At 50.2% G+C, this 25,479-nt stretch overlaps 1 protein-coding gene across 2 annotated transcripts in view; it reads right to left on the bottom strand.

Annotated features, from left to right (window-relative positions):
- MRPL17 (mitochondrial ribosomal protein L17) overlaps positions 1-22,130 on the bottom strand; it is a 74,957-nt gene extending 52,827 nt beyond the window's left edge. The window contains exons 1-3 of one of the 2 annotated variants that reach the window (XR_013640380.1): positions 21,814-22,130; positions 13,027-13,095; positions 9,562-10,629 (exon numbers count right to left, since the gene is read on the bottom strand). Coding sequence is in view for 1 of the 2 variants with exons in the window: in XM_078880530.1 (XP_078736656.1) it covers positions 10,315-10,629; positions 13,027-13,095; positions 21,814-21,987 (558 nt within the window). In the remaining variant the exon portion in view is untranslated. Of the gene's footprint in view, positions 1-8,374; positions 10,630-13,026; positions 13,096-21,813 lie in introns of those variants that run through there. The other variant, XM_078880530.1, reaches the window with a different exon arrangement.
- Positions 22,131-25,479: the final 3,349 nt, after the last annotated feature.

The following is a 25,479-nucleotide window of genomic DNA, read 5'->3' on the forward strand; positions in this document are numbered from 1 at the left end:
TGGGGGTGGGGGCGCTAAGAAGTGGGGCCGGCGAGAGCATTTGATAGGGGGGGCAGGGGGGGAGTGCTCACCAAGGGGCGGGGCTTACCAAAGGGGGGGGGCAGGGGAGAGTGCTCACCAAGGGGCGGGGCTTACCAAGGGGGGCAGGGGGGGAGTGCTCACCAAGGGGCGGGGCTTACCAAGGGGGGGGCAGGGGAGAGTGCTCACCAAGGGGCGGGGCTTACCAAGGGGGGGGGGCAGGGGGGAGTGCTCACCAAGGGGCGGGGCTTGCCAAGGGGCGGACCTGAGATTCGAATCGACTGCTGGTCGAGGGTTATCGATCATCTTCTTGGTTCTTTCGGTAAAGTCACGTAGAAGGGAAGTAATACAATAATAAAAATAAAACATAATAAAATAAAATAATATTATTTATCATTTCCCTTCTACGTGACTTTACCGAAAGAACCAAGAAGATGAATCCCTGCAGTCACGAAAGCTTTAAATCTAAGGTTATCGATCATCTTTGCTAACTTGCTACTGACTTACAGCGTCAGCAGCGGTGCACGTGACACATTCAATACAATGACACGTTCAACGTGTTCGTCAATACTACTTATGCTGCTGCTGTGGTTTTAATACGAACCCAAAAAATATATATAATAGGGGACGTTCTAAGGGGCCGTCCATAAATGACGTCACGCACCTGGGGGGAGGGGGTCAGACATTTGTGACGATGTGTGACGAGGGGGGGGGGGGGTTGAGAAATGTGACGTCACATCAAAATGCGCAACTTTAAATAAATATAGACAACACGTTCCACTTAATTAAATAGACTTTTTAATAAATGTTTTCTCCTACAACATCAGAGTGCAGCGCCACACTAAATACGCACTACAATGACAATAGTTTAAAGCGATTTGAAGCAAGTTTTATTCTTTTTGGGGCGGGGGCAGAGCTTTGTGACGTAAAATTTGAGGGGGGGGGGTCTGACTTTTTGTGACGATGTGTGACGAGGGGGGGGGGGGGCAAAAATCGTCCAAAATCGCGTGACGTCATTTATGGACGGCCCCTTAGAGCAGTGGGTTCTTAATCCCCTGGGGGTAGCGAGATGCCCTTTCTGGGGTTAGCGAGACATAGGCAGACTTTATTTTTAGACGGTAAATCATCAACCCCCCACTAATTAAGCATGGGGCACGTACGTTAGAATTTACTTCGTGGTACCAAAATATGAGAATAGGTTTTTCCACCTTTTTTCTGGCAACAAAACTGTTGTGCTAAGATGTTTCGACACCAAACTGAAACCTTTTTACAAGGAATCATCATGTCTGCCTTTAAGCACAATGCTTGTGGTCATAATGCAAACAAAAAAACACACTCTGATAGTATATAATGCATTGTGCTTGAAACTGATTGGTCCACACCAGAGACAACTTTCTTTGGAGCCTCGTAAAAGAGAATGCACACATACTCTTAGGTTTTTTTTTCGGTAAAGTCACAATAATAAAGTAAAATAATAATATAATAAAATAATAATAAATGAAAATAACTCAATTAAATTTCGATTTAAAGCTTTCGTGACTGCAGGGATTCGTCTTCTTGGTTCTTTCGGTAAAGTCACGTAGAAGGGAAGTAATAAAATAATAAAAGTAAAACATAATAAAATAATTCTCACGACGTTTCGGCCACAACACCGTCCTCAGGTGAAGACAGGTCTGTCGAGGCGACAGCGTCTTAGAGACGCTTTATTACTTCCCTTCTACGTGACTTTACCGAAAGAACCCAGAAGATAACTCAATTAAATCACGACGTTTCGGAGGCAACACGAGCCTCCGTCTTCAGGTGTGGGACCGTCACAGCCAAATTTAAACGTCGTGATTTAATTTAGTTATTTTCATTTATTATTATTTTATTTTAATTATTATTTTTTAACTACGCGACTTTACCGAAAAAAACCCCTCAGAGTATGAATCCTTGCAGTCACGAAAGCTTCAAATCTAGAAAAAAATGACATCATATTATCAGAGTGTGTGTATTTATATACTTCGTTCTTTCGGTAAGGTCACTTAGAAGGGAAATAATAAAATAAAAATTCTCACGACGTTTCGATTTCAACACAAGCAATCGTCATCCGGTGTGAAGACCACAGCAATAATTTTTTCTTTCTAATTCCTAATTCCACCCTCTTTTTCTGCAATATTTTGCTGTCTTTTCTTGGATTTTCTGTTTGCACTCAGTCACATATTCACTTTAAGATGTTTTCTTGTTCATGTTTTTGTTTTTTGTTTGTTGCGGTTGCACCCGATTCAAGAACCGAATGGCTCACAGGGCTATACCTAATAAATAAACTTGAACTTGAAACTTGAACTTGTAGAAGTAAAATTCAACACGAGAGAGGAATAGCGGAAGCCGGTGTTTGCTTTGAGAAGCGTTGATCTCGGGCAACGATTGATTTTGTTGCACTGCCCTCTGCTGCCAGACCAACGTGGTGTCTCCGACACCAACCAAACCCAACTCTATCAAATTATAATCATAACTCTGTGTGCCTATGCACGTCTCTCTCTCTATGTATCTCTGTGATATCTGTCTGCTTACATGTCTGTCTATATGTCTCTGGTTCTGTGTTTAATCTCTCTCTCAAATTTAGCATTCTCAGGAAGAACGTAATCAACCAGGTAGGGTGTTGACTGTTATGTTATCCGACTCTCTCTTGTATTACATAACATTTCTAAGTATACTAGATTTGTGCTTCTATTTCATTTATACCTGATGATGATTGCTCGTGTTGCAGTCGAAACGTCGTGAGAATTTTTATTGTTTTATATTTGCATTATTTTATTATTTCCCTTCTACGTGACTTTACCGAAAGAACCAAGAATATGAATCCCTGCAGTCACGAAAGCTTTAAATCGAAATTTAATAATGATGATGTAGTGATTATCCGCGTTTTTGAAAACCCTGGCGCCCCCTTCCCCGGATAATCAATGATCTACTGCAGCACGGATAATTAAAATCGATGATCTACCATATTTTTTATTTTAATTTTACCAGGTAAGGGGCCGTCCATAAATGACGTCACGCACTTAGGGGGGAGGGGGGGGGGTCAGACATTTGTGACGATGTGTGACGAGGGGGGGGGGGGTTGAGAAATGTGACGTCACATCAAAATGCGCAACTTTAAATAGAAATAGACAACACGTTCTACATAATTAAATAGACTCTTTAATAAATGTTTTCTCCTACAACATCAGAGTGCAGCGCCACATTAAATACGCACTACAATGACAATAGTTTAAAGCGATTTGAAGCATTTTTTATTTTTTTTTGGGGAGGGGCAGAGCTTTGTGACGTCATATTTGAGAAGGGGGGGGGGTCTGACTTTTTGTGACGCCGTGTGACGATGGGGGGGGGGGGGTTCAAAAATCGTCAAAAATCGCGGGGTGGGCTGGTCACCCCGTGGTGCCCTTATAAAACTCAACGTTTAACCTACTCACGCCGGCTTGTGCCCGCCCTCACAGTCGGCCATATTTGCGGAATACACCACGCCGCCGTTGACCTGGCAGGCCATTGACCGAGCAACCCAACGTTCCTACCAGCTCCCTCCGCAGGAATGTGTTACTTTATTTGTATTTCTTATTTTTTAGTGAGGGGCCGTCGATAAATGACGTCACGCGATTTGGGACGATTTTTGACCCGACCCCCCACCTCGTCACACGGCGTCACAAAAAGTCAGACCCCCCCCCCCTCAAATATGACGTCACAAAGCTCTGCCCCCCCCCCAAAACCATATTTCTATTTTGAAAATAAAACATGCTTCAAATCGCTTAAAACTATTGTCATTGTAGTGCGTGTTTAATGTGGCGCTGCACTCTGATGTTGTAGGAGTGTTGTTATAACAATTAGTGTTGTTGTTATAACAATTCTATATTTATTTAAAGTTGTGCATTTTGATGTGACGTCACATTTCTAAAAGCCCCCCCCCCCCTCGTCACACATCGTCACAAATGTCTGACCCCCACCCCCCCCCCCCTAGGTGCGTGACGTCATTTATGGAAGGCCCCTGACTTGCTTACGTTTCCGATACTTTACACTCCCATAGTTTTTTGCATTGTTTCTTGTCGTAACGTTCTTAACCAGTGCCCCGAACTGGACATCCGTGAAAAAAAAAGCTTCATAGCTCATCGGATTCCTCCTGCAGTTTCAAAGACTCCGCAAGGCTTAAGGTCGCCAACCAAACGTGAATGAGCGATTGTAAGAGCTGGGAAAAATATATATTTAAAAATACTTTTTTTTAAAACACGCTTTAATGAATTGTACTGTCCGAGCTGCCCCTCTCCCTGCCCCCTCCCCCCATCGCCCCTCCCCTCCTTCCACACACTCCGCCCCTGGGCGTGGCTTCCCGAGGCTTGCCGTGACGTAAGGGACCACGTGGTGATTTACAGCAAACGTGAGTTGAGCATGGACAATTAGACCCAAGCCGAAACATAAGATATAAAAAAGATTGCTAAAAAAATATATATTTTATTTCTAATGATAGAATATAGTATTGTCAGCAGTATGACATAGCTATACCAAGTTTGCAGTCGATACCACATTGGGAAGTGGTTTAAAATTGAATTACAAGATTTGAGGATACGACAACAGACAGAGTGAGTTAAATAAAAATTAACCCGTAAAAACAAAGTTTTTCACTATAAATCCTTTATATGCGTGGCGGCTAGAGTCCTCTCGTCCTCTGGCTTGAGATGGCTGCCACCTATGGGTCAGATGATTGCCTGCCACCATTAAGCAATTGGTAATTAAATATAAAAAAAAAATTCCTAAAAAGTGTAAAAATTTGGTAAAAAATTGTCACGAAAATAAATTGTCACGCACAACGAGTCTGTGTGGAAAATGTCAGCTCGATTGGATCACGGGAAGTGGGTTAAAAAACGACCGAAAGATTTGCACGGTCGTAAGCGCGCAAGCAAGCAAGCAAGTGAACTTAATATAAAGGATTTAAAAAGAGACGGTGATGGGGAGGTGGATTCCAACGTGGAGCATCGTGAGAGGCAGGAGTGGGGAGAGAGAGGCGATTGTGACCTGCAGCTTGGTGGTTGAGCAGTGTGAGCAGTGACCGTAGCAAATGTTGTTATAAAGGGGCCCCTAAAAAAATGAAAAAATATTAAAACACGAATTTTTTGTCCAAAGTAATTGTAAAATAAATACTCTTTCGTTCTTTCGGTATAGGCACGTATGTAAAGAAAATAAAAAAAATATATTAAAACACGAATTTTTTTTGCCAAAGTAATTGTAAATTAAATACTCTTTTCGTTCTTTCGGTATAGGCACGTATGTAAAGAAAATAAAAAATATATTAAAACACGAATTTTTTTTGTCAAAGTAATTGTAAATTAAATACTCTTTCGTTCTTTCGGTATAGGCACGTATGTAAAGAAAATAAAAAATATATTAAAACACGAATTTTTTGTCCAAAGTAATTGTAAATTAAATACTCTTTCGTTCTTTCGGTATAGGCACGTATGTAAAGAAAATAAAAAAATATATTAAAACACGAATTTTTTTTGTCAAAGTAATTGTAAAATAAATACTCTTTCGTTCACGTAGGTAAAGAAAATAAAAAAAGAACCAAAGAGTATGGATGCTTGCAGTCACGAAAACTTCAAATCTAGAATGATAATTGTATTAAAGTAATTGTATTTCTTCATTTGCGAAACAGCCAGATAACACGACAAGTCGCTAACCTTAAACACCAGGTCGTTCGTGAAAGTCGAAGGCGGTATAGTACTATAGTAATAGAGCAAGTGCAGAATCACCGAACCGGAATTGATAGCTTTAAAGCGTTTAGCGCGGGGCCCTTCAAAGTGCGGGGCCCGTAGCAGATGATGATACTTTTGCTACGAAGATCATCCGGCACCGCGTGTGAGCGGTGGTGCAGCGGTTAGCGCTACGCTACGAACCACGGTGACCCAAGTTCGACTCCCGATTACGGCCAACGCCGGTGACGATCATCTCAACCGGTCATGGGCCTCCCCTAGGTCGACTGAGCCTCAAATGAGCACCTCGGTGCTGTGTGTAAAAACATCGCCACTTGGGAGACAAAGGCGGTCGGGCGTGGTGCTGGCCACCCACCCCCTCGTGTGTCGTGCCGGCCTTCAAAGGTGCTGCTACTCGCTAACAGCACTTGGCCCTACAGTCTAAGTCTATATGGGGGATCTTTGTCTTTGAGTGGGTGAGTGCGTTGTTGTGAGATGCAGTGTTGGTGGTGATCGAACACCGCGTGGATCAGATCAAACAGTCAGTCGGGTCGACCGAGTCCTCAACATGGGCGGAGAGTCAAAAATAAAACAACTAAATTAAATCACGACGGGGGTCCCATCGCCTTAAGCGTTTGTGCTTTCGCTAAGTTGTCCCCCACCTGAAGAAGGATGCTTGTGTTGCACCCGAAACGTCGACATTTAATTTATTAATTTACTTAGACAGCCAGTTTAGATTTATTTTCATAATCATATCCATATTCCCATTGTTACCCCCAGCTCACACACTACCATCACCATTACCACACGTTGTTTTCAGCTTCCGCATTTCTAATTGACCCTCCCCCGGCAGCATAACAAAAGGCTGCTTAATCTTAGCTTTCTTATCTACTTCCGCCCAGTGCATCACAAAGCTTCAGTTTGAACTCCATGTGTTGCCTCCCAGAGCCCCCCCCCCCCACCGTGCTTCACTACGTTGCCTCCCAGTCCACAGCCCGCCCACACACTCACCATGGCCCCTCCCCTCCCTCCATCCCCCGCGACTATATAATAATTCCTCTTCACCACCATCTCTGAGACACACTTAAGCAGTAGCTTTCGCTACATTGTCCCCACCTGAAGAAGGACGCTTGTGTTGCGATTTAAAGCTTTCGTGACTGCAGGGATTCATCTTCTTGGTTCTTTCGGTAAAGTCACGTAGAAGGGAAATAATATTCAGACGCTGTCTTTCCGACAGACCTGTTCTTCACCTGAGAACGGCTGCTTGCGTTGTGGCCGAAACGTCGTGAGAATAATTGTATTTTTATTATTTTATTATTTCCCTTCTACGTGACTTTACCGAAAGAACCAAGAAGAAAAAAGGACGCTTGTGTTGCGCCCAAAACGTCGTGATTTAATTTAGTTGTTTTCATTTATTTTATTTTTTACCTACGTGACTTTACCGAAAAAACCTAAGAGTGTGAATCCTTGCAGTCACGAAAACTTCAAATCTAGCACCCACCAGAAACGGCATCTCGTACCCACCAGGGGGATGCTGCTGCTGCATCATCCCACGTCAAGACGAACCACTAATCCGACTCTAGATTTGAAGCTTTCGTGACTGCAAGGATTCACACTCTTAGGTTTTTTTCGGTAAAGTCACGTAGGTAAAAAAGTTAATAAAAGTAATAATGGAAATAAAATAAAAAATCACAAGATTCATACACGGCACGTGACTTTACCGAAAAAACTAAAGAGTATGAATCCTTGCAGTCACGAAAGCTTCAAATCTAGAACTTGTGGGATCAGTGGTTCGTGGGATGATGCAGCATCCCACGTCAAGACGAACCACTGATCGATCCCACAAGCGTCACTAAAGGTGGTCTCAGGTCCCACTCAGTCTGCGTGGAGCGAGAGATTCTCTTGCAGATGTGGAACTGTTCGCCTGGATCGAGAGCCCACCCTCTGCCCCTCCGTGAGATATTCTCAGTCTGTCTCTCTGTCTCGTCTCCGTGTCTCCCGGCCTGTCTCTCTGTCTCGTCTGCGTGTCTCCATCAGCCTGTCTCTCTGTCTCGTCTGCGTGTCTCCATGTCTCCATCAGCCTGTCTCTCTGTCTCGTCTGTCTGTCTCCGTGTCTCTCAGTCTGTCTCTCTGTGTCTCTGTCTTGTCTCCGTGTCTCCATCAGTCTGTCTCTCTGTCTCGTCTGTCTGTCTCCGTGTCTCTCAGTCTGTCTCTCTTGTGTCTGTCTCGTCTGCGTGTCTCCATCAGTCTGTCTCTCTCTCGTCTGCGTGTCTCCGTGTCTCCATCAGCCTGTCTCTCTGTCTCGTCCGAGTGTCTCCGTGTCTCCATCAGCCTGTCTCTCTGTGTCTCTGTCTCGTCTGCGTGTCTCCGTGTCTCCATCAGCCCTGTCTCCCTGTCTCTCCGCGTGACTTTACCGAAAAAACCAGAGTATGAATCCTTGCAGTCACGAAAACTTCAAATCTAGAATGGGCGGAGAGATCAATGAGCGACGTTGACGGGAACACGGCAACAGCGGAAGTAGCGACAGAATATCCGTAAGGGGGGTGGCTGACCCAACTTGGTGAGCGAGCGAGGGCCGGGAAGGAATCGACGCGTTTTGGATCATCAATCGGACAAGAGCAGAGGCAGACGCGCTTCCACTGTTACCTTCAACTGTTTTATTGCCCGTCAACCATCCGCACAGAGCACATCCTGCGGCTCAACACTTGAGCATCAGGAAAACAATGGCTACGTAGAGCTCAGTGGGGCATTTCTTGGTAAAATAAAAATAAAATCTTGTTTATTAAATCCTTTATATTAAGTTCACTTGCTTGCTTGCTTGCGCGCTTACGACCGTGCAAATCTTTCGGTCGTTTTTTAACCCACTTCCCGTGATCCAATCGAGCTGACATTTTGCACCCAAACTCGTTGTGCGTGACAATTTATTTTCGTGAAAAACATTTTCCATAACTTTACACTTTTTAGGAATATTTTTTATATTTAATTACCAATTGCTTAATGGTGGCAGGCAATCATCTGACCCATAGGTGGCAGCCATCTCAAGCCAGAGGCCGAGAGGACTCTAGCCGCCACGCATATAAAGGATTTAAAGTGAAAAACTTTGTTTTTACGGGTTAATTTTTTTCTAGTCTTGATTGGAGGGGGCTGCCACACCGACAAGGGTTGCGAGACGCTGCCTCCACAAGTCGAAGGATTCCCCCTCCTCCCGAGCTGGTCTCGCCGATTATTTCAGTGAATTATTCCGTGCTGCTGCTACTGCTGCTGCTGTGCGGGGAGCGTTTGGCTAACGGTCACGTGGTTTTACCTGTGGGAAGAAGCCGCAGAACACGGCGTAACCGGAACACAACCTCCACTTGCAGAGAGCGGCCACCCGCATCAGGAATCGAACCCAGGGCCCCCTCTCACCATGTGGCGCGAGCCTCGCTCACCACTGGGCCGCGCCGATAGCCGTTTGGGCCAGGGCAGAGGTCGCAACCGGGTACCCGATACTCGTACCCTACCCGATACCCGGCTACCCGTACCCGGCCGGGTACGGGTAGCCGTTTGCGACCCTGGTGCGGCCGGGTACGGGTACGGGTAGGCCGTGAGTCACTGGTGAGTCACCGTTTGTCACTCATTTCCCAACGTCTTGTCTCTTCTCACAATTCAAGTTCCTAGAATCAACCCACCCGCGCCTGCAACGTGGCTTCATCCCAGAGGTCGCAATCGGGTACCCTACCCGTACCCGGCCGGGTACGGGTAGGGTACGGGTACGGCCGGGTACGGGTACCCGTTTGCGACCCTGGTGCGGCCGGGTACGAGGGGTAAGGAATCAAAACCCGTTTGCGACCTCTGGGCCAGGGGGTCGGCCAACCCGCGGCTCTCCGAGGGCCACTTGGCGACGTTGTTTACTTAAGGGGCAGCCCGTCTCGTGTTCGCATTGCATTGTGGGGCGGCTCATGAAATATCGGGCTTTTTGGCGAAGAAAATAAATGGCTCTCGTTGTTGTTGCCGTCCCCCTGGTCCAGGCCTATCTGACCTCTCTGACTGGCCGGGCGTGACATTCGCGACAACTTCGGAAGGAAGGAAGGATGCATCTGGCCACCTCTCGCAACTTCTGGAGTTCTTTAAGAAGCTGGCAACACCCCGGCCTGGGGCCAACCGTCCGGCTGCAACGTCACCCGCTCCCGTTCCGATGACGTACAGTACACGCGCGCGTGCGCATCATCAAAACGCAAAGGCGGGGGGGGGGGAGAAACAAAATGAAGCAAACTTGGTCGGTACCGAGGTCCCCGCGCTAAGGCCACGCGGGGAGGGGGCGCGCGTGGTCACCGGTTTCGGCGGCGGCTACCGCCGAGCATGGCGGTCGCGCCGCCACGGTTAACCGCGACGAGCGCGACGACTTCAAAAAGAAAAAAAACCACAACGGCGGCGAGCGGCGAGCCGCTACGCATCTCGTGAACGAAACTACCGGCGAACCGCTCTCTCAGCGCATTTCCGACATCCAGCGGCGTGAACCGGGGTGGTGGTGGTGGAGTGGGGGGGGAGATCCCCCCACACCGCATCTCGCAAACGTCTCGGAAACAGGAGAAAGAGGGGGCGGTTAAGACGAGGATGGTGTCGTCGTCGCCGCCGCCGCCATCGCCGCCGTCGAAGACGACGAAGAGGTGGCGGCCGCCTTCTCCTTGGCCAGCTCGAGGCGATATCCCCGCAGGAGCACGTTGAGGAGCGTCGAGTCTGAGTCGCGCTGCCGCGTCACCAGCGGCGGGTACGGGTTGCCCGCCAGCTCCATCACGGCCATCTGGGCGCGGTCCGTGTTGGTGCGGTTCGGGATCTGGTGCACCGTCACGTAGCCGCCCTCCATGCTCCGGAAGCGTGGGGCCAGGACTTTGAAGAGCTTCGGGACCAGGTCCTTCTCCTGGTAGAGGGAGGAGGAGAGGCGGTGAAGGGGGTGGGGGGGGGATGGCGTTCGGCTCTGCGTTTAAATCCCCCGTCGATTTGTCGATCCAGAAGCGACGGTCCGCAATTAAATGTTTGTGTGGGTTAGATGGCACAACTACTGGTTTCGGTGTTTAGTTTGTGTTGTCCTTCCCCCCCCCCGCCGCACCTCCGATGAGCACGGTTGGCTAGGTACTGTGCGAAAGAAGTTCAGCATACATACGTGTTGTTAATATTGAAAGCCTACGCGCTAAACTGGAACGATATTATATTCTTGGTTCTTTCGGTAAAGTCGCGTAGAAGGAAAATAATATAAATATAAAACAATAAAAATTCTCACGACGTTTCGACTGCAACACAAGCAATCATCATCAGCAAGAACATTTTCCTGCTGTGAATTTCACACCTGATGATGATTGCTCGTGTTGCAGTCGAAACGTCGTGAGAATTGTTATTGTTTTATATTTTTATTATTTTGTTATTTCCCTTCTACGTGACTTTACCGAAAGAACCAAGAACATGAATCCCTGCAGTCACGAAAGCTTTAAATCAAAATTTGAAACGATATTATATGTTTCGTTATAATTACGCTGCCTTACCCAGAGAAGCATCACCGAGGCTCAACACACTCTGGACTGGAACATCTGGTGAAAAAAAGCTTCACAGCTCATCGGATTCCAATTCAGATTTCGTGGGGATGGTCCTGCCAAGTTTTCGCGGGAGGATGACGATGTTGCTGCTGCTGCTGCTGTGTGTGTGATCTCAACTGGCCAGCGTTTTTCTGCCATCTAATTTTTCAGCCTCGGAAAATTTGGCCAAGATCATTTCTTTTAGCTGTGGGAGGAATCTGGAGAACTAAACTACTTTTGTTTATCTTACCAGGTAAGGCACCACTCACTGCCTAGAACGAATGATAGCCCCGACGAAGTGGCTTATCTGTGGAAATTTATAGCAGCAAAAGACTCTGAACGCATGGCGATGTGGATTCTAAACGTGCAGGGAAAAAACGGAGGACCCGGAGAAAAATCCACAGGACGGCGGGGAGAGAGACAAGCAAACTCCAAATATACAGCAGGCGTCAGGGTCGGGATCGAACCCACGACATCCTGTATACCAGGCGAGGTAGTTAACATCTCCTAGCCACTGTGATGATGATGAGAGAGAGACACACAAACTCCAAATATACAGCAGGCGTCAGGGTCGGGATCGAACCCACGACCTCCTGTACACCAGGCGAGGTAGTTAACATCTCCTAGCCACCGTGATGATGATGAGAGAGAGACACACAAACTCCAAATATACAGCAGGCGTCAGGGTCGGGATCGAACCCACGACCTCCTGTACACCAGGCGAGGTAGTTAACATCTCCTAGCCACCGTGATGATGATGAGAGAGAGACATACAAACTCCAAATATACAGCAGGTGTCAGGGTCGGGATCGAACCCACGACCTCCTGTACACCAGGCGAGGTAGTTAACATCTCCTAGCCACCGTGATGATGATGAGAGAGAGACATACAAACTCCAAATATACAGCAGGTGTCAGGGTCGGGATCGAACCCACGACCTCCTGTACACCAGGCGAGGTAGTTAACATCTCCTAGCCACCGTGATAATGATGAGAGAGAGAGAGACACGCAAACTCCAAATATACAGCAGCAGGCGTCAGGGGTCGGGATCGAACCCACGACCTCCTGTACACCATGCTAGATAGTTAACATCTCACCACCCTGGGATCGAACCCACGACCTCCTGCACACCAGGCGAGGTAGTCAACATCTCACCACCCTGGTATCGAACCCACGACCTCCTGCACACCAGGCGAGGTAGTTAACATCTCACCACCCTGGGATCGAACCCACGACCTCCTGCACACCAGGCGAGGTAGTCAACATCTCACCACCCTGGGATCGAACCCACGACCTCCTGCACACCAGGCGAGGTAGTCAACATCTCACCACCCTGGGATCGAACCCACGACCTCCTGCACACCAGGCGAGGTAGTCAACATCTCACCACCCTGGGATCGAACCCACGACCTCCTGCACACCAGGCAAGGTAGTTAACATCTCACCACCCTGGGATCGAACCCACGACCTCCTGCACACCAGGCGAGGTAGTCAACATCTCACCACCCTGGGATTGAACCCACGACCTCCTGTACACCAGGCGAGGTAGTTAACATCTCCTAGCCACCGTGATGATGATGAGAAAGAGAGAGACACGCAAACTCCAAATATACAGCAGCAGGCGTCGTCAGGATCGGGATCGAACCCACGACCTCCAGCACACCAGGCGAGGTAGTCAACATCTCCTAGCCACCCTGGCGGCCCTTAAAGAGTGAGGCGAGGCCGTGTGTCGCGCATTGGGGGCCCACCGTGAGCCAATAGTCGGCGATCTTCATGGCAGTTTCATCGCCGTCACCGCGCTTGGCGTAGTCGATGAGCTGCCGGGGGCACACGGGGGGGGGGGGGGGGAGAGAAGAGGTTTGAAAACAGGGCACAGGGTGGTCGGAGTCACCGCGGCAGTTACACTCCGCACCCCCCCCCCCCCCCCCGATTAGCACGGTGCTCGGCAGAGGTCGCAAACGGGTTTTGATTCCTTACCGGGTACGGGTAGCCGTTTGCGACCCTGGTGCGGCCGGGTACGGGTACCCGTTCTCTACCCCTACCCGTACCCTACCCGTACCCGGCTGGGTACGGGTAGCCGGGTATCGGGTAGGGTACGGGTATCGGGTAGGGTACGGGTATCGGGTAGGGTATCGGGTAGGGTACGGGTACCGAGTAGGGTACGGGTATCGGGTATCCGGTTGCCACCTCTGGTGCTCGGTGCGTGAAAGGGTAGCAGGGAGCAGCCCCCCCCACCCCCCCCCCCCGCGCGATTGCTCTCTTCGCTGCCTTGCTGGGAGATGGGGTCACTGCCACGGGGGGAGGGGGGGGGGCGACAGAGAGGGCCCCCGCCGCCCACCCCCCCCCCCCAGCGCCCTCTCGTCTCGAGGGTGTTTTTGGTCGAATCTCTCTTCCGCTCCGGCCGGGACGTCGAGATGGACCCACACTTTGCCACACCACCACCAACAACCACCACCAACAACCACCACCACCACCACCACCAACAACCACCACCACCAACAACAACCACCACCAACAACCACCACCACCAACAACCACCACCACCACCAACAACCACCACCACCACCAGCGACCTATATTAAAACTATTTTTTTGCAGGTAAGGCCCACTGAACTATGTAGCTCAACCAAGTGGCTTGCTATGTGTGTAATTTAAATGCACGTTGATTCTAAATGTGGAGGGAAAACCGGAGGACCCGGAGAAAAGTTCACGCTACCACGTGGAGAGAGACATGCAAACTCCAAATATACAGCAGCAGGCGTCAGAGTCTGGATCGAACCCACGACCTCCTGTACACCAGGCGAGGTAGTTAACATCTCCTAGCCACCGTGATGATGAGAGAGAGAGCCACGCATCTTACCACCGTGACCTGCCGATGGACTAATTGCAGCGTATCCATGTACACTGCAGGGTGGACAGGGGGGGGCAATGGGGTGGGGGGTAAATCAGAAAACAATTTCTTCAACGGCCACGGCGGGAGATCGAACCAGAGCCGGCGACCTCCGGTGGCGCGCTAGCCGCTACGCCCATGGCAACGGCGGCCTCCCTTCGGGGTTACCATGCCGACGGCGATGGTAATTGGGGCAGGGGAGGGGAGGCTAGGGGCGGCTTAGTTAAGAGACAAGTCGGAGGTGCATCGATTGCGCTTTGCGGGTGACGGCTGCGCAAACGGCGCTAATCTTCTTGCTCCAGAGTGCGGCAAGTACGCGTTAAGCGCAGGGGGACTCCTCTGCTTACGGACATTCGACCCACGAACTTTCAGAGATACGAACAAACCCGTCCGTGTGTCCAGTTGCCCGTTCGAACCGAGAGTCGTAAGTTCAACCGATGCACAATAAATGGCGGTAGTGGCATCTATATCTGCAGGACGTGAAGAACCAGTGGCATCTACATCTGCAGAACGTGGAGAACCAGTGGCATCTGCAGAACGTGAAGAACCAGTGGCATCTAAATCTGCAGAACGTGAAGAACCAGTGGCATCTACATCTGCAGAACACGAAGAACCAGTGGCATCTATATCTGCAGAACGTGAAGAACTAGTGGCTTCTATATCTGCAGAACGTGAAGAACCAGTGGCATCTACATCTGCAGAACGTGAAGAACCAGTGGCATCTACATCTGCAGAACACGAAGAACCAGTGGCATCTATATCTGCAGAACGTGAAGAACCAGTGGCATCTACATCTGCAGAACGTGAAGAACCAGTGGCATCTACATCTGCAGAACGTGAAGAACCAGTGGCATCTACATCTGCAGAACGTGAAGAACCAGTGGCATCTACATCTGCAGAACGTGAAGAACCAGTGGCATCTACATCTGCAGAACGTGAAGAACCAGTGGCATCTACATCTGCAGAACGTGAAGAACCAGTGGCATCTACATCTGCAGAACGTGAAGAACCAGTGGCATCTACATCTGCAGAACGTGAAGAACCAGTGGCATCTACATCTGCAGAACGTGAAGAACCAGTGGCTTCTACATCTGCAGAACGTGAAGAACCAGTGGCATCTACATCTGCAGAACGTGAAGAACCAGTGGCATCTACATCTGCAGAACGTGAAGAACCAGTGGCATCTACATCTGCAGAACATGAAGGGCCAGTGTTAACTAAGTCTACAGGAGATCATACAACTTGTAAAGCCATTCCCCGTGTTTAGGACCGGTTCAAACAATCGTCACTGGTGTTGGCCGTGAACAGGAATCGAACTCGGGTCGCCGGGTTCATAGCGCAGCGTAGCGCTAACCACTACACAAGCGCTCCCCACACACACACACTTACGGCTCTCCCAAGCCTTGCTCAGCCGGCCCGAGTCGAACATCTCTCTTCACGTGGCTTTGCCCAAAGCCTATTCTGCTGAAACGGGAGGGAATTAGCGCCATGTGCTGGGGTTGGCGGGGGACACTGGGCGGGGAGGGGAGGGGGAGGCGACTGAGGGGGGGGGTGTGAACGGGGTCGGGTGGGGGAAACCACGGCGTCTTCGTGCGTTTCAACTGGGAGATAATCCCGGCTGATCGGATTGGGGCCTAGACGGCGGGTGGGTGGCTGGCTGGCCCGGCGGGTGGCTGGCCGGGTGAGCGGCCGGGTGCACCATAGCACCGCTGCCACCGCATCGCGACTTACAGAGCGGCGCTACCTCAACGCGGCTCTGGCGCTCGCCAACGATAATGTGACGACGCTCATGGGGCACCACGGTGGCTAGGAGATGTTAACTGCCTCGCCTGGTACACAGGAGGTCGTGGGTTCGAACCCGACCCTGACACCCGCTGCTGTATATGTGGAGTTTGCGTGTTTCTCTCTCTCTCATCATCATCATCACGGTGGCTAGATGTTGACTGCCTCGCCTGGTGTACAGGAGGTCGTGGGTTCGAACCCGACCCTGACGCCTCCTGTATATGTGGATTTTGTGTCTCTCTCTGTCATCATCATCACGGTGGCTAGGAGATGTTAACTACCTCGCCTGGTATACAGGAGGTCGTGGGTTCGATCCCGACCCTGACGCCTGCTGCTGTATATTTAGAGTTTGCGTGTCTCTCTCTCTCATGATCATCACGGTGGCTAGGAGATGTTAACTACCTCGCCTGGTATACAGGAGGTCGTGGGTTCGAACCCGACCCTGACGCCTCCTGTATATGTGGATTTTGTGTCTCTCTGTCATCATCATCACGGTGGCTAGGAGATGTTAACTACCTCGCCTGGTACACAGGAGGTCGTGGGTTCGAACCCGACCCTGACACCGGCTGCTGTATATGTGGAGTTTGCGTGTTTCTCTCTCTCTCATTATCATCATCAGGGTGGCTAGATGTTGACTGCCTCGCCTGGTGTACAGGAGGTCGTGGGTTCGAACCCGACCCTGACGCCTCCTGTATATGTGGATTTTGTGTCTCTCTCTGTCATCATCATCACGGTGGCTAGGAGATGTTAACTACCTCGCCTGGTATACAGGAGGTCGTGGGTTCGATCCCGACCCTGACGCCTGCTGCTGTATATTTAGAGTTTGCGTGTCTCTCTCTCTCATGATCATCACGGTGGCTAGGAGATGTTAACTACCTCGCCTGGTATGCAGGAGGTCGTGGGTTCGACCCCGACCCTGACGCCTGCTGCTGTATATTTGGAATTTGCGTGTCTCTCTCTCTCCCAGTGGTCGCGTGGATTTTTCTCTGGGTCCTCCAGTTTTTACCTTCACATTGCGAATCGACAACGCGCTTTTAGAGTTATTTGGCTGCTATAGATTTCTATGCGATAATCCACTTCGTTGAGCTAAAATTTGTGAAAGCCAGGTCGCTTCTGACAAAGAGCTACTCTATAGCTCAGTGGGCATTACCTGGTAAAATAAAATACTTTGTACTTTTAGTTTAGTTTACTCCACTCCGGGTGCTGATGATGAATGGATTTATTGCAATGATGATGGTGGTGCAGTAGTAATAATGATAAACGAGCACATTCAGTGTTGGCGCTATTGTTCGTGGTGCAGAGTGGTGAGTTGAATTGGAGTAGTGCAGAGTGGTGAGTTGAATTGCGGTAGTGCAGAGTTGTGAGTTGAATTGGGGTAGTGCAGAGTGGTGAGTTGAATTGGAGTAGTGCAGAGTGGTGAGTTGAATTGGAGCAGTGCAGATTGGTGAGTTGAATTGTAGTAGTGCAGAGTGGTGAGTTGAATTGGAATAGTGCAGAGTGGTAAGTTTAATTGCAGCAGTGCAGAGTGGTGAGTTGAATTGGAATAGTAGTGGTGAGTTTAATTGCAGCAGTGCAGAGTGGTGAGTTGAATTGGAATAGTAGTGGTGAGTTTAACTGCAGCAGTGCAGAGTGGTGAGTTGAATTGGAATAGTAGTGGTGAGTTGAATTGCAGTAGTGCAGAGTGGTGAGTTTAATTGGAATAGTAGTGGTGAGATGAATTGCAGCAGTGCAGAGTGTTGAGTTGAATTGGAATAGTAGTGGTGAGTTGAATTGCAGTAGTGCAGAGTGGTGAGCTCAATTGGAATAGTGGTGGTGAGTTGAATTGCAGCAGTGCAGAGTGTTGAGCTGAATTGGAAGAGTAGTGGTGAGTTTAATTGCAGCAGTGCAGATTGGTGAGTTGAATTGGAAGAGTAGTGGTGAGTTTAATTGCAGCAGTGCAGAGTGTTGAGTTGAATTGGAATAGTAGTGGTGAGTTTAATTGCAGCAGTGCAGTGGTGAGCTCAATTGTAAGAGTAGTGGTGAGTTTAATTGCAGTGGAGAACTCAAGAGACCAGGGCAGTCTCATTTCCAACAGTGACCTAGATACGAGCCCGCTGCCGCTGCTGCTGCTGCTGCTCCAGTTCTGCGTACGTACGCACGGACACACGTTGCGAACGCGCTGACACGAACAATCAAAAGCCATCGCCCGCTCGCGCCGCGAACCCAATTAGAAAAAACCGAGGGCTTTAGGCAAAAGCCCAACCGGCGCGCAGGCCAAGAGCACCACGGATTAGCGGGGGCACTGGGGGCCACTGTGCGGGGCCGCGTTTGCGTTGCGAGTCACGTGCTACGGACCCGTGTTCATCATCTCCGCCGGGAGGCTTTTTGAAGGCCGGATTTTGGAGGATAATGACGCCGATGACGCCGGGCCAGCGGCACAGGTGACTCCATCTGCCGGGTCACGGCGAAGGGATAGAAGAGGAGGAGGGGGGGGTGGCGGTTGCGTGGGTAGGTGGGTAAAGGAGCGCGTGGAATGGCCTTGGCAGTACGTTTCACCGTCGCTCAGGGCTGATTTCAACGCCAAGTGTGTCGCGGCTCTGGGCTGCTGTGACCATTCGGGGGCGGGCGAGAGGGAGGGAGCATGAGTGCAGGCTCCATGGAGACGGTTGATGGAGAGACGGAGAGACATACGTATGTATGTTGACCTTGTTCCGCACCGAATGTGGCCGACCGTGCGAACTGGAGGCGCGAGATAAGACGGGTGACAATTTTTGTTGTTTACAGGACGGCTCAGGAACGGAGAGACGCACACCGAGTGGCAGAAGGAGGAACACGTGGATTAGAGAAACACACGCTGCTAATGGTTTCTTTCTTAGACTGTTATGGTGGGTAAGTGGGCTTGGGCAGGATAGGCCATGGCTCAAAGGGACGGTGGGGGCCCATGTCCATGACTAATCATGCAGTGGCAGGCAAGCGATGGAATCGACTCGTTTGAACCTCTGTGCTTAAGTTTGTTGTCCTTCCCCCGTGGCACGGATGGCTACGCACGGTGCGAAAAAATTTCAACGTACACACGGACACCTTGTGTGCAGAACCACGGTGAATCGTTACATAGCAGCAATGTGATATGATCGTGGTTTGTGGCGGGCGGGAAGGTGGCCTTTATCCAGCAGTGGTTTGATCATGGCTGGTGATGATGTTGATAGCTTGGCCCGGTCAGGATGTTTGCTTTTTCCCCAAAGTGACCAACAGCACAAAAGCAACATTACAACTGTCAGTCACGCTGTGAATACAGTTTCATATCGACTTACTCTGTCCCAAGTCTACGCGTCTCTATGGACGTCTATGGGTCTCTACGCGAGTCTATGGGTCTCTACGTGAGTCTATGGGTCTCTACGTGAGTCTATGGGTCTCTACGTGAGTCTATGGGTCTCTACGCGAGTCTATGGGTCTCTACGTGAGTCTATGGGTCTCTACGTGAGTCTATGGGTCTCTACGTCTAAGGGTCTCTATGTGAAGTCCATGGGTTTCTACGTGAGTCTATGGGTCTCTATGTGAGTCTATGGGTCTCTATGTGAGTCTATGGGTATCTATGTGAGTCTATGGGTCTCTATGTCTAAGGGTCTCTATGAAAGTCTATGGGTCTCTACGCGAGTCTATGGGTCTCTACACGAGTCTATGGGTCTCTACGTGAGTCTATGGGTCTCTACGTGAGTCTATGGGTCTTGACGTGAGTCTATGGGTCTCTACGTGAGTTTACGGGTGTTGGGCACCCACCTTGTGTGCCGTGCCGGCCCGCACAGGTGCTCGCTAACAACAGCACTTGCCTCAAAAGTCTGTTGAAGGCTATACGGGGGTTTATTATTTGTTTTGTTCATGCGAGTCTATGGGTCTCTAATTCGACACGTCAATGGAAGTCTATGGGTCTCTGTGTGTCTGCCGGCCAAGTCTTAGCTCAATGGGCTTCACTTGGGGAAATAAACTTCTGATTCTGTGCTAGTCACTGGTGACCGGACTGAGACCATCAACTGACTGCAAAATAAACTTGAAACCTGAAGGTCTTATAAGTGACAATTAACCTAACAAAAACACACGCACGCAATGTGACTTGGTATTGGGCAGAGGTCGCAACCGGGTACCCGATACCCATACCCTACCTGATACCCGGCTACCCGTACGGGTACGGGTAGGCCGTGAATCACTGGTGAGTAACCGTTTGTCACTCATTTCGGGTAGGGTACGGGTAGGGAAGGGGTACCCGTACCCGGCCGGGTACGGGTACCCGGCCGGGTACGGGTACCCATTTGCGACCCTGGTACGGCCGGGTACGGGTAAGGAATCAAAACCCGTTTGCGACCTCTGGTATTGGGCCAAACACCCTCCTAATGCCTGAGAATAATCTGCAATTTACTCAATTTTGGACAACGTCGCCCCCTACTGCAAGACCCTCGTGTTAAAAAGTATCGGCAGCGGGTGAGGCTTGAGAAAACGAGTGTAACGATAACGATATAAAAATGTACAGAAAGTGTTGGATTTCAAGTATTTTGCACCGGGACCTCTGGCTTTTTCCCTCCACATTTAGAAACATGCCCTTATAGACAGTTGGATAGGGGGGTGACAGTTGGGTGGGGGGGTGACAGTTGGGTGGGGGGGTGACAGTTGGGTGGGGGGGGTGACAGTTGGGTGGGGGGGTGATAGTTGGGTGGGGGGGTGACAGTTGGGTGGGGGGGTGACAGTTGGGTGGGGGGGGTGACAGTTGGGTGGGGGGGGTGACAGTTGGATAGGGGGGTGACAGTTGGGTGGGGGGGTGATAGTTGGGTGGGGGGGTGACAGTTGGGTGGGGGGGTGACAGTTGGGTGGGGGGTGACAGTTGGGTGGGGGGGTGACAGTTGGGTGGGGGGGTGATAGTTGGGTGGGGGGTGACAGTTGGGTGGGGGGTGACAGTTGGGTGGGGGGGGTGATAGTTGGGTGGGGGGGTGACAGTTGGGTGGGGGGGTGACAGTTCGGTGGGGGGGTGACAGTTGGGTGGGGGGTGACAGTTGGGTGGGGGGGGGTGACAGTTGGGTGGGGGGTGACAGTTGGGTGGGGGGGTGACAGTTGGGTGGGGGGTGACAGTTGGGTGGGGGGGTGACAGTTGGGTGGGGGGGTGATAGTTGGGTGGGGGGGTGATAGTTGGGTGGGGGGTGACAGTTGGGTGGGGGGGTGATAGTTGGGTGGGGGGTGACAGTTGGGTGGGGGGTGACAGTTGGGTGGGGGGGTGATAGTTGGGTGGGGGGTGACAGTTGGGTGGGGGGGTGACAGTTGGGTGGGGGGGTGACAGTTGGGTGGGGGGTGACAGTTGGGTGGGGGGTGACAGTTGGGTGGGGGGGTGACAGTTGGGTGGGGGGGTGATAGTTGGGTGGGGGGTAACAGTTGGGGGGGAGGGGTGACAATCGGGGGGAGAGGTGACAATTGTGGGGGAGGGGTGACAATTGTGGGGGAGGGGTGACAATTGTGGGGGGGGGGGTGACAATCGGGGTGGAGGGGTGACAATTGGGGGGGGGGGGGGGTGGTGACAATCGGGGGGAGGGGTGACAATTGTGGGGGGGGGGGTGACAATCGGGGTGGAGGGGTGACAATTGTGGGGGGGGGGGGGGTGTGACAATCGGGGGGGGAGGGGTGACAATCGCGGGTGAGGGTGACAGTTGAGTGTGTTAGTTGAGTGTGTTAGTTGAGGGTGACGGTTGAGGGTGACGGTTGAGGGTGACGGTTGGGGGTGACGGTTGAGGGTGAAGGTTGGGGGTGACGGTTGGGGGTGACGGTTGGGGGTGACGGTTGGGGGTGACGGTTGAGGGTGACGGTTGAGGGTGACGGTTGGGGGTGACGGTTGGGGGTCGTCGCCCACCTTGTCGGCGTAGGTGGCGGCCTCGCGCGCGCGCGCCCCCGTGGTCTGCACGCGCTCGTGCCGAACGAGGCCCGTGACGAGCAGACGCAGGAGGTCGAGGCGCGCGCCCGGCTCGCGACCCAACTGACGCCGCGCGCGCCCGTGGCGCATCAGCAGCAGCTGCGTGAGCCTCATCGAGATTTTTAGTTGTTGTTGTTGATTTCGACGAATTTTTTAAAAAAAAAAATTCTATTTTTTGCCTCACGAAAGACGGCAAGAGCGAAGTGGCCTTCCCGCCTTCAACGCGTGCGCGACAAATGACCCCCAACGCGTCCCGTAGCGACTCACAGGGGGGGGGGGGGGGTCGCGAAGGGGAAACTCGCGAAGCCACGCGCGGCCATCTTGGTTAAGGGTTTTTTGTTGTGGTTTTCCCACTTGTGTTGCAATGGAAACGTCGTGATTTATTTTATTTTATAGCTACGTGACTTTACCGAAAGAAGCAAGGAGTATGGGGTTTTAAAAAAAAACTTTTTACCTCAGTCGCACGACACGAGGCGATTGATTTTAACGACTGTCATCTCGCGTGCGGGTTTTTTTTTCTTCGATATACATTCATGAATAAAATCGTTCTTCCGTACGATTGTTGTTAGGCTTCTTACGGTTTTTTAAAATCGATATAAATTTTGTATGAGACACCGGATATTACGACACGCGTCCCAGAGTGGCGGGTGTCTCTCCCTGAGTAAGATGGCGACCGACGGCGTTGGCGGAGAGGGGGGAAGGGTGTGTGTCACGTGACACAACGTGTACGGGTCGCCAAATGGGACCCAAAAAGAAAAAGTCGATTTTATTTCTAATAAAAATAAACGCTTTCTCACAAATCAATGCACTTTGGGATTGAATTTTTTTACTGTATTGGACTATACATTTTACGTGTTTCTTATACATTTTGCCCACTGCGGGTTCGATCCCCGCCCGTGCCTCGACCGTAGATATTTTAAAATAAAAACCCATCCCACATCCTTTCTCTACCACCCTCCCCCCTTGCGTTTTAAACTAAAAAAAATAATTGGAAGCGTTTTAAAATATACAGTTGATCATAATCGATTATCCAGGCTGCTTTCCAATATTATCCGGCGGTCCCGGGACCGATCTGGCGAAATTGCTCCAATTTCTTTTTTTATCCATGGTTGATTTCAGGGTTAAAATACGCTACATTATACACTGCATACAACTTAAACTGTGAAAATGCTGCGTGTGTTTAATGCATCACCCCACGCAGTGTCAGAATATGTATTTGTATTGCAGGAGGAATCCGATGAGCTATAAAGATATTTTAAAATCCTTTATATTAAGTTCACTTGCTTGCTTGCTTGCGAGCTTACGACCGTGCAAATATTTCGGTCGTTTTTTAACCCACTTCCCGTGATCCAATCGAGCTGACATTTTGCACACAGACTCGTTGTGCGTGACAATTTATTTTCGTGAAAATTTTTTTCTCCAAAATTTTCCACTTTTTAGGAAAAAAAAAAATTAGATTTAATTTAAAATACCAATGTGATAAAAATGAAACTCTTACTCAAGAAAAACAGAAATGAATAATAAAATAAAACCGATGCCACGCATATAAAGGATTTAAAGCGAAAAACTTTGTTTTTACTGGTTAATTTGTTTTCCACAGATGTCCCAGTATAGGTGCGGTGGTTAGAAACTTGCAAGAACTAACAACACACACACAAACCGACATGAGTTTAAAATAGATAAATTGTAAGAAAGTCACGAGATATAAATATGTAAGGGGCCCGTCCATAAATGACGTCACGCGATTTTGGACGATTTTTGACCCCCCCCGCCTTCGTTACACGACGTCACAAAAAGTGAGACCCCCCCCCCCTCAAATATGACGTCACAAAGCTCTGTCCCCCCCCCCCCCAAAAATAAAACATGCTTCAAATCGCTTTAAACTATTGTCATTGTAGTGCGTATTTAATGTGGCGCTGCACTCTGATGTTGGAGGAGAAACATTTATTTATTTAAAGTTGCGCATTTTGATGTGACGTCACATTTCTCAACCCCCCCCCCCCCTCGTCACACATCGTCACAAATGTCTGACCCCCCCCCCCAGGTGCGTGACGTCATTTATGGACGGCCCCTAATAAGTACATCATCATTGCCACACGTTATACTGGTAGGAACCAACTGGTTCCACCAGCCCACAGGTGATGATTGTGTCCGTCCGTCGTGCATCCAAAAATGGGAGGGGTGGGGCTGGGTGGGGAGGGGTGGGTGGGGAGGGGAGGGTGGGGAGGGAGGGTGGGTAGGGGCTGGGTGGGGAGGGTGGGGAGGGGCAGGGTGGAGGGTGGGAGGGGTGGGGCTGGGTGGGGAGGGGTGGGTGGGGAGGGGAGGGTGGGGAGGGGCTGGGTGGGGAGGGGTGGGTGGGGAGGGGAGGGTGGGGAGGGAGGGTGGGTAGGGGCTGGGTGGGGAGGGTGGGGAGGGGCAGGGTGGAGGGTGGGAGGGGTGGGGCTGGGTGGGGAGGGGCTGGGTGGGGAGGGGAGGGTGGGGAGGGGCTGGGTGGGGAGGGTGGGGAGGGGCAGGGTGGAGGGTGGGAGGGGTGGGGCTGGGTGGGGAGGGGCTGGGTGGGGAGGGGAGGGTGGGGAGGGGCTGGGTGGGGAGGGTGGGGAGGGGCTGAGTGGGGCTGGATGGGGGGGTGGGAGGGGTGAGCTGGGTGGGGAGGGGAGGGGCTGGTCACCCCGTGGTGCCCTTATAAAACTCAACGTTTAACCTACTCACGCCGGCTTGTGCCCGCCCTCACAGTCGGCCATATTTGCGGAATACACCACGCCGCCGTTGACCCTGGCCATTGACCGAGCAACCCAACGTTCCTACCAGCTCCCTCCGCAAGAATGTGTTTAGCGAATGTTGAGTTTTAATATTTCCCGATAACGTCCGCTAGAGGACGCTATTGCTACGCCCAGGACAAGCTTCTTTGACACGCTCTCATTAAGGACCATTGCCTGAAACGTCGCCAATAATAGCAACCATAGATATAATAGGCGTATGCGGCCCTAATGACAGGGCATATAGCGGTTGTTATATTTATTTTAGCATATCTCAAAGGTGTTATTGCATTTACTGAACAAATGCTAAAATGTGACTTCAATTAACACGCACTGTGAGGCGTGGATTCCCTTTTCAAATGAATGTCGGACTTTTTTTCGCTTCAAGGATGAAAGCCGTCTAACCTTTGAAAAATCCGTCAATTATGCTTCCCCCTCAATTCAGTCAATGTTTTCCGCCACTTTAAAATGTCATCCGAGAAGAAGATAAAAAAAAATATATTAATGATCATATATATAACAAAAAAGATTAACTTAAATATTAAACGTGTTCATCTTCTTGGTTCTTTCGGTAAAGTGACGTAGAAGTAAAATAATAAAATAATAAAAATAAAACATTATAAAATAAGATAATTCTCACGACGTTTCGGCCACAACGCAAGCAGCCGTCCTCAGGTGAGAATTATCGTATTTTATTATGTAAAATTTTTATTATTTTATTATTTTCCTTCTACGTGACTTTACCGAAAGAACCAAGAAGATGAATCCCTGCAGTCACGAAAGCTTTAAATCAAAAATTAAACGTGGTTTTTTTTCTCTCATGCCAGTATGAAAATAAATATAATAAGCC

The sequence above is a fragment of the Lampetra fluviatilis genome, chromosome 58 (assembly GCF_964198595.1).
Source record: "Lampetra fluviatilis chromosome 58, kcLamFluv1.1, whole genome shotgun sequence".
In the NCBI taxonomy this organism is placed as follows: domain Eukaryota; kingdom Metazoa; phylum Chordata; class Hyperoartia; order Petromyzontiformes; family Petromyzontidae; genus Lampetra; species Lampetra fluviatilis.